This window comes from Fusarium solani (assembly GCF_023522795.1).
Source record: "Fusarium solani strain SB1 chromosome Unknown bctg00000013, whole genome shotgun sequence".
NCBI classification, from domain to species: domain Eukaryota; kingdom Fungi; phylum Ascomycota; class Sordariomycetes; order Hypocreales; family Nectriaceae; genus Fusarium; species Fusarium solani.
Window position 1 is genome coordinate 83,847 of NW_027072145.1, and position 16,351 is coordinate 100,197.

Genomic DNA, 16,351 nt, shown 5'->3' on the forward strand with positions numbered 1-16,351 from the left:
GCTCGCACGAGCACTTTGACTTAGAAGCCCGTTGCGTATGATCAGCTACGCATTCCGTGTCCTTTGCTCGAAAAGCTCATTCTGCAGCTTCTGTCAGCCAAGGGACCTGGGCTGTCTGAACGACGATATACGTGATTGCCGGGAATAGCCCAACAATCATCTGTGGGTATTGAGTCATCAGCATGTGGTAATATCGAACTTATCGAACCGACTACAATTCCAGCGTGGGCAAGTCCAAAATTGAGCCCCGGTCAGTACGTCTAGCAAGCTGCTGAAAGTTATTAGAATCGTGTTTTCCCATCGACTGATCGCCGCGTGATATTGGGAGGCCCTCTTTGTCGCTTCCTAAAGCACGTAAGCGTTCGAAATGTGATGCAGAAGATAAATGTTATTATATCCGGGTCATGGGTTCTCACTGCCTTTGGCCTATCATCCGGAAGCCTGGGTCGTCAGGAACTCACTATTGATCCAATGAGCGGGCTGCATGAAAGGAAGGCGAGCATTTTGTGCTTTCTCGGAGCTTACTCCACGGTGCAGGTACATGATCCTGCTGCTGCCTAATAGTACCTTCCATGAGAGCGTCTTCAAACACGAGGCCGATCGGCTTCTCAGATCTATCTACGCACCTATACCCGAAATTTCAGTCGAAATGCTCAAATGGAGACGGTCCGGTCATGAGTTCTGTCATCTAGTAGGGTCGGAAGACTCACAGGAAGACGGACAGGTATTGAACAGCATCTTTGATACAGGGTAGAACTTTCCAGTTTCGAAGAGGCTGCCACAACAACTGATTTGAACTTTTCCTACTCGGGTTTGCTGGGGGAACTTGGTGTGGTCTACTTACTCTTGCCACTTTGTAGATCGATGCTTAGACTGTTAAGGTTGCAGGAAGTTCATGAACGAAGCAAGGCGCCCCGGCGGCAACGGTTGCAGGGGCTTGGTAAGGCATCCTATAGTCTTTTTTTTGCCTTGTTGGCGTGTGCAATGGGATTATGGATATTTTGTTCCGAGCCATGGCACTTCACCGCTGACCAAGAAAAAGGAGTGTCCTCTCGGGTGCATCGTCCCCTTTCGCTTTCGCAAACGGTGGCAATGAAAGCTGGGACCCCCCTGGACGAGGGCCGAGAAACGGTTGTGTTTCTAACGATGAAAGGCGAGAAATGAAATAAAATAAAATAAAATAAGACTGCTGAGTGTGAAAGAATACAAGGCGCATGCGTCTTGAAGATAAAGCAAGTAATTCCCACACTCTGCTCCCCAACTGCACCAGGTGGTAAGCACAGGATCTTACCCATATCGTGAGTGAGCTGGAAGGCTCATCCTCTAGCCTCGATCACCAGGGCGAACTGAACGAGAAGCGTGTGCTCCTGAGAAGCCGAAGGTTTTTGTCGCTTTTACCCTCGCCTGCAGTACCAGGGAATCAAGGCAAGACTTCGCTTATTGTTGATTAGTATGCTTCCACCATTCAGCTAGTCAAACTGGAGAGAAGTCATTTGACATGTCCTCAATTCGAAATCACGATGAATCCACATTCATCCTTGGATACACTCCGAGTAGAGGCAGCGAATGTTAGAGGCAGGCCCGAGAAGGTATATATAATGAAATCGCCAGTCATTTTAGGACACTTGACAATGAGGCAAAACGCTGGACTAGGTAGGTATCTTCTTGTGTGACGGTGTAAATTGGACTTCGGCAGACCCTGTATCCTCTTTTGAGACGGCGAACTAAAACGGCCTTCGGCCTACTTGTCTAAAGCAGCCGCCGTGCTGAGACTGCGATTGAGGACCACCCAATCCGTTCGCCCCAATGAACTTCCACTTTTCTCTCTCTGTTCGCTGGAGAAACCGTCTATTTGGCCTTCGTAGGCTGCATCACTAGTCACATGACAGACACACCACCTCAACATGGCGGCGATAGCGAAACTGCTGGATAAGTGTCATTTGGAAATACGTAGCAAACCCTTCTCTATGACTATCCTATATCAAACCTCGTTCTTCAAGACACCTTTGGCAGGCGGTTTGCGTCTTCTGTAAAGTTGCTCAACTTACCTAATATGAACTCTACATGTTGGTACGGGCCCCGGTGTAAGCAACGCGCGGCATTTCGACGTGCGGCGCATTTCTGGAAGCGAAATGGGGTGTAGAAATCTAAGGGCCGTGGTTGGAGCAGAAGTGGGTGCTGCGCATTTCAACTCTGCATGCTTGAGTGGGTGCCCGAGTCTCACTCGCGCCGTATGAAATAGGAAATGTGCCGTTCTTCCACTGTGCATGCTTCAGTAGGCAAGGACTTTGCTGAATAGTTGTTAAGGCCAGTGGCGGTCATCATGGATCACACGTGGTTCGTCCTGGATCACGGATAATTTATCTATGCAAGTAGGTAAGCCATCGCTTCAGATTGTGAACAATAAGTCCAGTTCCCCTCGCGTCACACAACACATAGCTAAGTACTGGTGATCTCGTCATAAGCGCACTTATTTTCAATGCAGTAGCTCAGAGTGGTGAAATTTTGGATGTCGGCTCGTGATCATATCACTCGTATCGAGCCACTTTCTTCGTACTCGGTCGACTTGCCTTGTGAAAATGTGGTATCGCTGATGAATTGTCATGGCCTGGGCGTCAAAAGTCTTGTAACCTAGAAAGCGAGTGGTGAACGACCTTTTCTCCTCGCTACGCGCACTGGGCCTTCAAACGAATTACTGTCGACAAGCGCAGGGAGGGATGAAAAGAGGAAAGAGAGAAGAGGGCACCCTAGCACCTGGTCCATGACCTGTCCAACATCTAGGCTGTGTGACTCGGAACTTCTCCCCGGTAACCCGGACCCACAGCTCTCTTCGTAAGCGCTTGAACAGACCCACCCACACAACAGCTTTTAGAAGGCAGGTGTGGGTAACCTTATGAATTCTCGCCAGGTGTTGCTTTGAGCACACCTGAGGGTCCCCCTTTTTCAGGGATTTGTGCTGTGTAATGGAATAGTCATGCCTCGTCAAAAAGTGGGAGCTGACGTCATCCAGGGTTAAATAATGTTTCAGGTAGTTCTGGGTTAGGTCTCTCGTATCTGTTGGTTCTAGCAGTCTTTGAAGCTAGATACAGCAGTGTATGGCTGACCTGGCGCACAAATTGGCGACGCCGATAGCGTACCGTTGTGTCGGGATTGGTGTGGTAGCCGCTGTCCAGTAGCATAAGCAGCTTATATGGGCCTCGGCCAAGTTTTGCAAAGGTTCCGCATCTTAAACCACTCTGTGATAATCGGCGGATTGCATCGGGCCTACTATCCCGATCTGTGGCTAGCTGTATGCGGGTTCCTTCCTGATCCGCCAATGCTCCGGATCACGTTCCCCCCACCCCCAAGATCATCAAGCCTCAACAATGGCTCGTCGGGCTACCTCACTTGCCAAGCCGAGAGTGTCGGGAGTGGGCAGAGCGCAATTCTGGTACCGAAGAACCTTTACCCGGCTTAGCAAGGTTCAGGGCACCAACTGCCGTGTAAAGTGAACGGAACAATTCTAGTCTCTCGTACAAGTGGGCGAGTGCGCCATGGCCAACGATGAAGCAAGCAGGCACCGACATGATAAGAGCGGGGGCATAGTTTCCTTTCGTCCGACTCAATGATTACGTGCGATGATGTTGCCACTGCTACGTTCTGTTGGTTTCCCCCTGCTCGTCGGTTGGCGAAGACAACATCGTTGGTGATTGGCGGGTCTGTGTGTGATTCTCATACGACAGGCAGCCAGTAACAGCATTCCCTGTTGATCGGCTAAAGAGTGCGAAATTGACTTTCGCGCCCACCGAACGGAGTCATCATGAGATTCTGAAAAGACTTAATCAATAGCTGTTGGTTGAGTAGATAAGCAAAGAGTCCCAGCAGCCAGGCTCAAAAGACTCCCATTCCAGGCTAAAATCTTCTTCTGTTCATTTTACCTCACCCAGTTTCATGATGTGTTACTTCGACCAGGTTGTCTGGGCATGCGGCAATTGGAAGTGGGGCAGGTTTCGTCAACAATGCAACAAAGAGAACCGCATTGGAGAGACCTGCGGATTGAAGCTCGTGTATGAGCGGCAGGACGAAGCAAAAAAATGCAAAGTATGCGATCAAGTGACGAAGAAGGAAAATCAGATTGAAAGGACGACCGAAAGAATGGCTTGGCTTCGTGAATGGAAGCATTTGGCCAGCCTTGAAAGATGTGAGGAAGAGGTGGCTTCCCTGAAGGATGCAATTTTGAGACTACGCGAGCAACACAGCACAGACATGTGTGGAGGAGCCGCCTTCCGCCTCGAGTCCGGAAGTCCATTCGAGCCCCATGCCAGCATCGGCGGTCCGTTCTCTCGCCCGTCTATTCCCGTCAGCCTTACTGAAAAGCAAGATGACCTACCATCAACTATGCTCTTCGAAATCTGCGCAACCATGCGTCAGACGCGGCCTAAAGACAACAGCAACAACAACAAACATCTATCACGTCTTTCAAAGAACTCAGCTGGAGTCCAAAAGCACGGGAAATTTTTGGCTTAAACATCCTTGTCGGTCAATGGTTAGCTCAACGCACGGCGCAGCCGTTGGTAATGGCTATTTTCCCAAGTCTATGGAGAGCGAAGAACTGTAACGGACCCAGGGACAAGGCTGGAGAGGCCGATAGTATGTCTTGTTGAGCGAATGCGGTGCTGTTATACTTTCGATTAGTGGCGAGAAATGTACCTTGCATCGCTCACGATTCATATGGCCTTTGGATTGCTGCTAAGTTGTGCTTCAACAAGTACCAAGTTAGTGGTTGATTAGATTGAGGTGGTAGGATGATGGCCTGGCTAAGATCGCAGGCAACGATAGTCAATCATTAACCAACCTCGTTTCCCACACGACGGACCGTGCCAGCCAGCCCGCCCTACTTAGTTCGAAGAATCACGCTTCTCCTATTGTTTCTTAAATGCTCTATAAATATTATCATATATAGCAGACATAGTCCCGACTACTTCCCTAATAATTACGCCCCGCGTCGTTTGGCAACCGACGAACTACGACGGGGGTAACCGACGAACTCTAGTTCACATTTCTAGGCTTGGGAGATGCCAGAGTAACAATGTTGCAGATCTACGATATATCAACTCTACGTCCACCTATTGGGTAAATTCCATGTCGTCCATATAGCCCATATTACTGGGCGATTGTCTTCCTATTGCACATTGAAGGCCCAGAGATCCTTCCCTCTCCGTTTCGTTCTAAGCTCCACCATACACCAAAAGGCTTTGAATGTTGACTGCGCCAAAGCCACGCTGGCGCAATAGTTCCCTGCCACGGTGAACAGGAAACTCGGCCACAGCCATGACGCCGACATCCTTAGCATCGACGCCGGCTTCACCTAATAGCCGTAGCACCGCCAAGAGCGTCCTCCCTGTAGCAAATACGTCGTCCACCACCACCACTGACGCGCCCTTGTGGACCAAACCTCGATCCATCTCAATGCTCCTTTCTCTTGAATCGTTTGATGTCCAAGACGAGATGTGCGATCGGTGCTTCATGATAGAAACAGTGGGTGGGGGAAGCTTGCCGGCTTCGCGAATCAACACTAAGGGTACACCGACCAGCGCAGCCAACGCTGGAGCATAAACAAAGCCGCCGGCCTCGCAACAGGCCACCGCGTCAACTTTGGCCCAGTCACCTATGAAGTGAGTTCGCAGTAGAGATGCACACAGAGCCAGTCCGCCCGGTTGCTGGGAGATGTTCAGGACGTGGCGAAACTCGATGCCCGGACGCGGAAAGTCGGGCACCACGCGTACCATACGTGCTAGCTTCCGCAGGTCCTTGTGTAAGAAGGGAAGTAGGGAGTGTTGGGCAAACGTTTTTGCCGCCTGGCTTCCGCTCGAGTCATTCTCGAAAGTGAGTGTAGGACAGTAGTTCAAGACGGTCGGATCCGACCTGCCATTGTTACTGCCCTTGCTCTCGCTCTTGTCATCGCCACCGCCACGGTAACCCTGATGCCCTCGGCGAGCTCGCCGCGTTTCTTCGTTAGTTTTGACGCAGACATCGAGCAGTCTGCTGTCTGGCACCAAGTGCGACAAGGATGTGACAGGTGCCTCGTCTCTCATCCCTGTGATCAGCAACACATCCACATTTGCAGCTTCGTACAAGACATTCAGAAAATGCTTCTCTGGCAGCTGAGGTCGTTGCCTCACTTGACTCTGGAAAAACGCCGTTAATGCTGGCCGATGTTGCTCCTTGTAGGCCCGGTCCCGAAGCAGGCGGTCAAGGTCAGCGCCAGTAGCCGCCGCGTATTCTCGCTTAGTCACATCGCTAATGCTGACGGGGCCCCATAGGGACACGCCTAGGCGCGCCTCCACTCGCGAACGCGTAGGCGTGCAGATTATGTCAGCCCTCAATTTGGCTTAAACCCCACAGTCGCAGTTTTCAGGGGCTCCGTCTGTTGCTGCCACTGCTGAACACAACTACAGTCTCCAGGAGCGGGTTTCCGCTATGGCCCAAGCAATATTTCCTGATGATGTGCTCCCGCCGGAGGGTACATACGATTCACGTGAGGCTCTACTCGCAGCTATCAATGAATGGGCAGCACCCAGAGGATACGCATTCATAACTGGGAGATCTTCGCGATCAACCAGTGGCAGGCAGATTGTTACATACGCATGTGATCGGTGGTGTCGTCCACCTAGCGCCTCAAAAGATCGCCAGCGCAAGACTACTACACGAGGAACCAATTGTCGGTTCTCAATCATTGCGAAGGAATCCCTGGATAAGGCGACCTGGTCTTTAAGGCATCGTCCGGACGGCCGATTTTCCTTACACAACCACGAGCCAAGCTGGCACAAATCGGCTCATCCAGTCCATCGGCAGCTCTCTGATGCGGACAAGTCAACAATCAGCCGCCTTACGAATGCCGGAGTAGCGCCAAAGGATATCAGGACTTATATCCGTCAGAACTCGAACACCATTGCAACCCAGCAAGATATCTATAATCGTATCGCAGATATCAAACGAGAGCTGTGTGAGGGACAGAGCACTATACACGCCTTTGCTAACCAGCTGGATAAGGAAGGGTTCTGGAGCCGGATACAGCTCGATTCAGATGACCGAGTCACGGCTGTGTTATTCGCCCACCCAGAGTCATTGGCGTACCTCCAGGCTTATCCAGACCTACTTTTCCTCGACTGCACATACAAGACGAACAAATATGGGATGCCACTGCTTGATATGATTGGCGTCGACGCCTGCCAGCGATCATTCTGTATCGCCTTTGCATTTCTTAGTGGCGAGACTGAGCAGGACTACCTATGGGCCTTGGACCGGCTCAGGTCCCTGTATGAACTCTGCAATACAAGGCTTCCATCTGTTATCCTAACAGACCGCGATAAGGCTTGTATGAATGCCGCAGAGATCTGCTTCCCATCTTCAATTTCTCTCTTATGCCTATGGCACGCGAACAAGGCAGTCCTCCGCTATTGCCAGCCGACATTCGTGCGCCACCAACAAGGATCGGAGGCCTATCAGCAGGGCCTGAGCGATTGGAGTGAGTTTTTCAACCACTGGCACTCAATTATGAAGTCACCAGATGAAGAGGCCTTTGATCAGCGCGTACAAGAGCTTGAAAGGCGCTACCTACCGCAATACATTGAAGAGGTTGGCTATATCAAGGCCAATTGGCTCGATCCGTACAAGGAAAAGCTGGTGAAGGCTTGGGTTGATCAGCACCCTCATTTTGGTAATGTAGTTACCTCGCGGGTTGAGGGTATCCATGGGCTCCTTAAGAGCCACCTCAAGAAATCTACGCTGGATCTCTTCGAGGCTTGGAGGGCTATGAAGCATGCGCTCCTTAATCAATTAGCCGAACTGCGATCCAACCAAGCGAGCCAGCAAATGAGAATACCGATTGAGCTCTCTGGATCACTATATAGTGCCATACGTGGCTGGGTATCTCACGAAGCTTTACGCAAAGTTGAAGAACAGCGGAAGCTGCTCTTGAAAGAAAACCTGCCTGGTTGCACCGGCGCATTCTCTCGATCTCACGGCCTCCCTTGCGCCCATACTCTCAAGGCTCTACAAGAACAAGGTCAAGCCCTTCGCCTGGAGCATTTTCACACGCATTGGCACCTCAATCGCCATAGTGTTCATCAGTTACTACTAGAGCCTCGGCATCGACCTGATCGAATAGCCGCCGGCTCGACTACTGGTAGACCGCAATCAAGCACCCAGAGAGAACCAAGTGCATTCGAGGCAGTTCAGGCAACAGTACGGCCAAAGGCACAACCCAAATGCAGCAGATGCCACCAAGTAGGTCATAGAATGACTTCAAAGGCATGCCCTCAGCGATACGAGGAACTTTTGCAGTCGTCAGCATCGTCGGCGCACGTAGGGGCAATGCCAGCGGCGTTGCCGTCGGCATTATCAGGGCAGGTACGACCAGTGCCGACGACATCTTCATCAGCACCATCTTTGCAGGCAGGGGAAGCTCTAAGACCAATGTCTTCAGGGTCATCAGGGCAGGCAAGGCCAATCAGGGATAGTGCTAGCTGCATTGTTGTTAGTATCGACGACACAGACAGTACAGTGCCGGCAGCATCATCATCAGCACCGTCGGCTCAGGCAAGGATAGTGCCGGCACCTAGGTATGATGACCCGCGGGCTATCTATCAGAGATATGTTGCTGCTCGAGATGCCTGGTACAAGGCGCAGCCTCGTGGCAGTATTAAAACCAACCAGCAATATCGGAGGGCGCTAGGTCTACCTCTGCGGTATGACAAATCAAGCTATCAGTGGTGTCTCGATTGGAAGCAGATGGGCAAGCGCTGCGATACGCCAACTGGCTCTAGAGATTGGACTAAAGAGGAGATGATGGCCTACCTAGATTGGAGCAAAGCAGAAGATGACCGGGTCGAGGCTCAGGTAGCTACGGAGATGGAACGCATCCCTTTTTCTAGTAGAAGAGGTATGTGTGATATTTGGGAGGCGGCAGCGGCAGATGGCGAGGCCCAGCAGGCTATTTATTCAGGTAGATAATCAACTATTCCTCACCGTTCGGGATCATAGGATTTTAGTACTCAGTAGTAGTAGTAGAGTTTATAGGATTTTAAGAACCACCTCAGAACTCGGAATTACAGCTGTGCGGGGTTTAAGCCAAATTGAGGGCTGACATAATCTGCACGCCTACGCGTTCGCGAGTGGAAGCGCGCCTAGGCGTGTCCCTATGGGGCCCCATTTTTAATAGCCCTATTACTAATAGCCCTATTATTAATAGCATTTATTATTAATAACTCCTATTATTAATAAGTATTGTTATTCGCACCAACAGACCTTGTTAGCCGCACGAACAAATCATGTGCCCAAATCTGTGACGAGCAGTCACAATAGCGTGCACCTAACCGCTATACCACAGGGCAAAAGATTGGGCCATAATCGCAATTGTAGCAATTATGCAGGTGCACCAGCTGCCCTATAGAGCCTCTATCGCTGACGGTGGACCAAGCCGTAACAAAATCAGCCCGCCCCAAGCCACAATACAGGGGCCTTAACTGATCCTTTCTTTAGCTACTAAGATATCTATGCCTAAAGAACCTTTATAGCTTTTTAAATACCTATAAATTAATTCTAACTTCTATTTGATTCTATTACTAACTTTAAATTCTAGTCTTACTTGATTAATTATAGAGTAAAGCTATACAAAGCAATAGCTAGTGTTATTACTGTGTGGATGCCTCGTGAACAGAGGTACTGCTGGTTTTCTTTTGTCTAGTACCCACTAAAATCTGGCTCTCTGCAAAAAAGAGTCCTCTGATTAGCTTAAATCTTGTTCGGCGCTAACAAAACATGTTCTGCGAATAACAACACTCTTATTAATAGCTTAATTCTAGGCCTTAACTCTAGTAATACTAAACTTACTAAGAACTTTAATACTAACCTAGATATTAATTTATTTATATATAAACCTTAATACTAATAATCTTTATAATAAATCTATTAACTTAAAAACTTTTCTTATTTCTTTAAAACCTTAATACTAATAACTTATTTTACTCTATAGGGATTTTAATATAATACTAGTATAATTAGTAATCGCGGACACGCTGTTGTGATCTGAGCCCCACTTGCCTCTGGCCTCATTCCTCCATCCATACGAACGAGAGTGATGCACAATACCGGTAATACTCCACAAAACCAAGAGCTGTCAGGCTGCAATAACGACGGAATGGTCTCCCCTCCCGCACCCAATGCCCCATCAGGATGTACATCTTTGAACAACACACAGAGGGTCGCTTGAGCACTGACCACCGCTCGGGCCTCCCTCAAACGTAGCAAGGCCGATCACGCGCCCCCATAACCCTCTAGTAAGGCATCTCAGCCCGACCAACACAACGTGCAGTTCGGACGGCAAAGTGCATGACTGTTTTGGTGTTGCTGCAGGTTTAAGCATCAGGCAGCAATGGGTCAACGCATTTCCGGCAACGTTGGCTGAGTAAACACCGCACCCTTCTAGTTTTATCCGCCTTGGCTGCTGCCGGTAGACAAAGGTAAGACCGGAAGCTCGGTTACAACCAATCCCTGCAATGCAGCCGCGAGTTTTTCCCTCTAAGGGCGGATAGATAACGCAGATCATCTAGTCTGCTCTAAGCGATCTGCGCGGAGCGGACCGGTTTGCCCCTCCTCCTACTGTACGATGTGATGCGGGGCAAGCGACACACTTTCAGCTCCTCACCTTCCGTGCCGCCTCAAGCTGAGGCAAGATACCAGGCCAATGATTCCCGATCCGGTCGCACTTGCCTGAGTCGACAGTTCCTCTGCTCACTGCCCCACCGCGATTTCTCATGCATCTTCTTTCAAGGCAATTGCGTCTTTGCCCCTCTCGCACCTGTCAGTGAACCTCCAAGCTGAATAAACTCTGTCCTGGTTTGAGGGTTGCTCGCCTCTACATTTGTCTGTTTATCAAGCACCGCCAAAGGTCTGAGACCCATGTGTCCCCACCACGACTTGATCAGTGGCCTGTAATTAGGCACCGGCCTGGCTTGTGCCCATATTCGCCCGCCCGTAAGACTCGGGCCCGACAACGAGCCTATCGTGGCTGCAGCCGGTCAATCAAGCTGTTTAGAGAGTCTTCGACAGGGGTTTTCATCAAAACCAAAAACGGTAATAGATCGACGCAGTTTTCTCTTTCCCCGGAAAGGAGATAACGTCCATCATCCCTAAAGGGACTTGAGCGATGGTACGAAGGTCAGGGTTTGACCTCCAAACCAAGGCCGTTTCTGACTCTTGGCTTTGAGTCGAAACAAGTTGTGTGTATCCGGAGACCGGGTTTGATTTGATTATCTCTCTGTAGGGTTATTATCTGGTAAATTCTCTTCTATTTTAGAAATCAGGACACATGCCGCTCCATACGACCGAATCACAGTTTGCCAACTGTCAGAAGGCGTTCGAGTTTAAATCATGCATGTATTGGTATACCTCAGCAATCACGTTCCTGTGAAGTGGACCTTCTTGTCTCCCCCACTTGAGACGAGGAGTTCACAGTGTCATGAGGTCTCAATGTGCACAAAGGGCTTTGTGCACATGACTGCAAGTGCGGTGTCCTAGATTGGCGCCGAGCTTTCGTGTCAAACATGACTGAAGCGGGGTAGAGGATTTGATGCTGAGGCTTAGGGAGATCTCGCGACAAGCATATCTGTTTGAGCCATTGTCTTGTTTCATTTGCCCTTCACGCCCCATGCTATGGATTGCAGCAACCGCAGCCGGATCGATCATGGCACCCAATGTGGATCAAACGCTTCGATGTTGCAAGAAAACGTTTGCCACGTCTAGTGCTCTTCGCCAACATCGGGCTGATTCGCAACGACATGCCTTAGACGAAAATACGCTACCTCAGACGGCTAGTCAGCGGCTCGAGCAACAGGCCATCTTGAAGTGTTCTTGTGGGAAACGCTTCAAGGCACAAGCGCACATGGATCAGCACCAGCGTGATTCACCCATGCATCGGGGACCAACCGAGTCGGGGGCCACAGCCTCGACTCTTGACCAGCAGACATTTAATCCCTTACCTGAGGGACATCCCGCACTAGACCTCAGCCGACATGCGATGCCCATCAAAATGATCGCGACGCCCTTCATGAGCAGAACGGGAACAAAAGTCGACCAATCAGAAGCAAGGCAGAAGCAGAGGTCGAGCAGGCACTTTGAACTGGCATTCCAAGGTGCAGAACTATGGTCAGGCTCCGGAAATTGGTATCAAGATGTCGGAGATGATCACGGACTTTGCGATAAGGATTGCGGATGGTGTGGGCATTGCGCTGATGAGGCAAGGATATAGAGCTAGAGTGGGCAGAGGGCTCGATTGAACCGATGTTATGCTTTAATTTGAGTATGTTGTTTGCCCGGCAAAATACAGTATGAGTCAGGCTGGAAGGTCCGCTCCAGGCATGCTGACTTCCCCATATCATCATTCGCGGCACTACCTTGTCGTGCATCAACACTGTCGGCTCTGTCCCCGTGTTCACTTCATACGGTCTACTGGCCTAATTATCATGGGGGTTAGGGTTCCTGGGTAAATTTAGAGGACGAAGATTTTGTTACGTCAAGATGCACCTCATGAGCCACACAAAGATGGAAGTATGATCTCGCTACGCTCAGAACACACCCTGCACTCCTGCCAATATGAACCAGTACGACCGATATAGCCCTTGGAGAGCCCATGCCGTCACGTGTGGAGCCTTGCTATGACAATAAGGCCTATGTTTTGGCATAGATATATTCGAGGCACTCTAAAGGCGTATACTAGCTACCCTATTTAGCTATCTATGTCTAGAGCGAAGCCTGGTTATATTATGACGTAGATTGATCCCGAGAGCTTAGCAGGTAATTATAAATCACTCCGCCACGGAGCTAGGGCCTATCAAAATGGTAGGGACTGGCCTAAATAATAAAGACACGAGGCAATTACTCAGGCAAGCTTGAAATTTGACGGCTTAGAGATTCCTACCGAGTCAAGGAAGGCGCTGCATCCCGGTACAGTTAAGGCTGCTCAGAACCTTAACGAAGACCGCAGCGCATCTGTACTCTATGGTTCGGATACCTCTACAGACGAGCTCTTACTTAACTTTAAGCGCCTAAGCGTTCGCGCTCTGCAGAAAAGCCAGCTTCCACCACGGTATCTACCGTAGGATCTTGAGAAATTCGGACGCTCTAGCCCCTCCACTTTTCCACTCTTTAACCTCCAAACCGCTAGTTACCGTTGGTTAATTGGCTGATACGGAGTTTTGTGGCGACGCTAGAGTGTCCGAATTTCTCGAGATCCTACGGTATACCGACTTAGCATGGAGCAAATAGAAGAGGCAAAGGTAATCAATCTGCTCTAAAGCTAAACGCGTTCAGGGACGAGAGGAGGTTTAATCTTACTCAAAAAAAAAAAAAAAATCAAGCCAAAGATAACGCTTATTATGTTGGGGGAAAAGCACGTTAAGCCATTCTGGGCCACAGGGTAATCTTGTGTACGTAGAAAAGGCCAGAGGCTCACGAGAACCCCTTGGACCATCGTTCATCATCATCCTTTTCACTTACCACCAGCAGAGGGAAAAACAGACCTTGAAGGCTTCCTCCAGCTATGGCTCGTCTTCTTATCAATTGATCATTCAGCCTTATCACTTTTCTGTTGTTTTCCAGTGAGAGGTGAGAAGAGCAAGTATTATTCGCACGTAATTTAGTCCAGAGGAAGATGTGTGCAGAGGGTGATTGATGGTAAAGTTGATTAGTACGTTACTGTACGGTACTGTAATTACCCGATAGACTGAAAATGATGCGTTTCGGCTGTTCTCAGACTTGCTAACAAGGAGCACTCGCAACTCATATTCCACGGTGAGTATTCCACTCTAAGAACGCCGTCTTTGCCAACCAAATATCCTCTGAAAAGCTTCGATGTGACCGACTTCGCTTGCTTGAATCACCAGTCACCTTCTTGACATCCATCGCCTCCGACTTCCACGCTCGCTTGTTCGGCACCAGCTGCGCCAACGGACGCCGAGGCGGCTCGAGTAGCAAAGCCCGTTCAAAGTCGATCATCATAACCCCGTTGGTCTCAGTGTTAAATAACATGTTCGCAAGTCGCACATCCTCGTGGATCACGCCCTCTCGATGCATGGCTCTCAAGGACCGAATGGCCTCGTTTTCGAGTGATTTGTTAATGTCGCTAATTTTCTGTGCTTTGTCGATGCTGCACCCTCCCCAGGACAGAAATGTCATGTGCACCACGTAGACCCGATGGTCATAGTAGTAAATCTTGTCCATCGACTGGAGGTCAATGGCACCAAGGAAGACGGGCACGTAGACGCCTTGGATAGGCTTGAGACGCTCGTAAACAGCAGCCTCGTGCTCGAGATCTTTGATGAAAGCTCGCACCGTGCCCTTGCTGACAAAGGTGTAGCCATGCGCAAGTAGGGTCACTTGGAAGAGCACACCCCGCGCACCACCCTCCCCCAATGGCCTGATCCCGTCATCAAGAGACTGTTCCAGCTGCTTCCAGAGTAGGCGAAGCCATTCCTCATGATTGACAGGATGACGTGCGCGGGCAGGAGCACAGCTCTTGCAGTGAAGTGCCACGTTGGGGCACTTTGGGTCGAGAAAACCTCCCTCAACCATCCCGAGAAGGCATTTCTGCGTACAGTACTGCCGACCCTGTTCACCGCCCCCTCCGCGCGGCCGTCGCGCCAGTCGCTGGCTCCGCCTAGTTCCTTGTCTTGTGTTTCGTCCAGTTGGCGTAGGTGTGTCCGGTGGCTTGGGCGCCGACTCGTCATCAGATGGTTCCCGTCTGTCGTCCTTCCTCAACGACCCCTTACCAATATGGCTCTTAGCGGTTCGACGTTTCCCTCTGCGGGGCAGGTGTGGCGTCCGATCGACGCCCTTGTAGGTGGTGGGTTCATGACCAGGTGAGTAGTCCGATGACGCCGATCGTTCATTTTCTGGAATAGAGCGTAATGTCGATTCGAAGTCCTCGGCCCATGTCTTCAAGTTCTCCATAGCTCTTTGGCGTTCCTCCTGCCCATTCTCCCGTCGTTCTCCTGGCGAACCGAGAGCCATGAGGGTGAACGCAAGATACTGTCCGACAGCCGTACAGATATGGAGGTTGTTTGGATGAGCTGACACCTCCGGACCAGGCTCCGCTAGATGATAGTACAGCGTCTCAGGTTCGTCCCAGTCAATCTTGAGAAACACGATGGCCTCGCCAGTAGTCAAAAGCCCATATTCAAGTCCACTTTCAATCATGTAATGGTATGTCTGCGTGATGGCAGATGACGTCAGCTTCTCTGCGTGGTACTGGAAACGCGCGTCAGGGTCTACAGAAGTTGGAATCGTCTTTCGGTTCACAACTTCCTTGTGGATGTCCATGGCGCGGAGACCGAGACGAAGATGCGGAGCGGTCAGCTTGTGCGGCGGCTTATACTCGGAAACGTAAACCATGGTGCGCCGGGAAGACAGGGTATTGTCGGATCGATAGACGCAGATTTGATCCGGTCGCAGCTGGTTGAGGTCTCTTCGATGGTCCGGCGTCCGTGGTGGTGTCGCTGGGGTCTCCCTGTCCACGACTTCCTCGGCGACGTCGCTGAGGGCATGGGGATGGTTCTCAAAAACGACACCATCTCCGATCTGAAAGGCCCTTCTGACCTCTTCCACCAGTTTGAGCTGTTGTATGATGGCCCTGACCGGATCCTCCACGCTATTATGCAGGAAATATTCGAGCGTCTTCTCGTCTGCTATCGGCCGTTGAGAGATCCTATTTCCCAAGCCGGCCAGGAAAGTTCGGTTCTCGAAACGCGGCGGTCGGCAGGAAATGAATCGTAGAGTGTACCGAAGGTGAGCTTCTGTTGATCAAGGAAATCGGGCCATGGCCTCAGATTTTTGGGACACCACTTGTCACGCGGATTTGTGATGGAGCCCCTCGAGGTCAGTTTTGGATCTGTTTCGATGGCAAATCGGGAGAAAACGGAGGTATGGCAGGCTTCGATGTACTCGTCAAGTGTCGTGAGTCGTGTTTGTTCCTCTGACGCTTCGGCGCGTTGCTGTTCCCTCTCGGCGCGTTGTCGCTCCTCTTGTCGTTCTCTCTCCGCTTCCTCGGCACGTTGCTGTTCCCTCTCGGCGCGTTGCTGTTCCCTCTCGGCGCGTTGCTGTTCCCTCTCGGCGCGTTGCTGTTCCCTCTCGGCGCGTTGTCGCTCCTCTTGTCGTTCTCTCTCCGCTTCCTCGGCACGTTGCTCAGCTTTCCGTAGGAGCCTCGTCAGCTCTTCTACACTCCTTGATCCATCCATGATGCGTGGGATTGATGTCTCGGTGAGGATCGATTTCGAAGGGTGGAAATTTGCATCGCAAACATGTGTTTGAAGCTCGG

The 16,351-nt window shown here is 50.6% G+C and overlaps 4 protein-coding genes across 4 annotated transcripts; 2 read left to right on the top strand and 2 right to left on the bottom strand.

The window, feature by feature from the left end:
• Positions 1-3,933: 3,933 nt before the first annotated feature.
• Positions 3,934-4,506, top strand: MRS44_016953 (uncharacterized protein; the record flags this gene model as incomplete). The annotated part of the gene is made up of 1 exon (XM_046277423.2): positions 3,934-4,506. The coding sequence occupies one exon, from the start codon at positions 3,934-3,936 to the stop codon at positions 4,504-4,506; it is 573 nt and encodes a 190-aa protein (XP_046127262.2).
• A 701-nt stretch (positions 4,507-5,207) lies between these two features.
• Positions 5,208-6,074, bottom strand: MRS44_016954 (uncharacterized protein; the record flags this gene model as incomplete). The annotated part of the gene is made up of 1 exon (XM_046277422.2): positions 5,208-6,074. One exon carries the CDS (start codon positions 6,072-6,074, stop codon positions 5,208-5,210), a length of 867 nt encoding a protein of 288 aa, XP_046127261.1.
• A 385-nt stretch (positions 6,075-6,459) lies between these two features.
• On the top strand, positions 6,460-8,603 carry MRS44_016955 (uncharacterized protein; the record flags this gene model as incomplete). Its single annotated transcript, XM_065617498.1, has 3 exons — positions 6,460-8,226; positions 8,280-8,468; positions 8,523-8,603. 3 exons carry the CDS (start codon positions 6,460-6,462, stop codon positions 8,601-8,603), a joined length of 2,037 nt encoding a protein of 678 aa, XP_065473570.1.
• Positions 8,604-13,818: 5,215 nt separating this feature from the next.
• On the bottom strand, positions 13,819-16,271 carry MRS44_016956 (uncharacterized protein; the record flags this gene model as incomplete). The annotated part of the gene is made up of 2 exons (XM_065617499.1): positions 13,819-15,722; positions 15,818-16,271. The coding sequence occupies 2 exons, from the start codon at positions 16,269-16,271 to the stop codon at positions 13,819-13,821; spliced, it is 2,358 nt and encodes a 785-aa protein (XP_065473571.1).
• Positions 16,272-16,351: the final 80 nt, after the last annotated feature.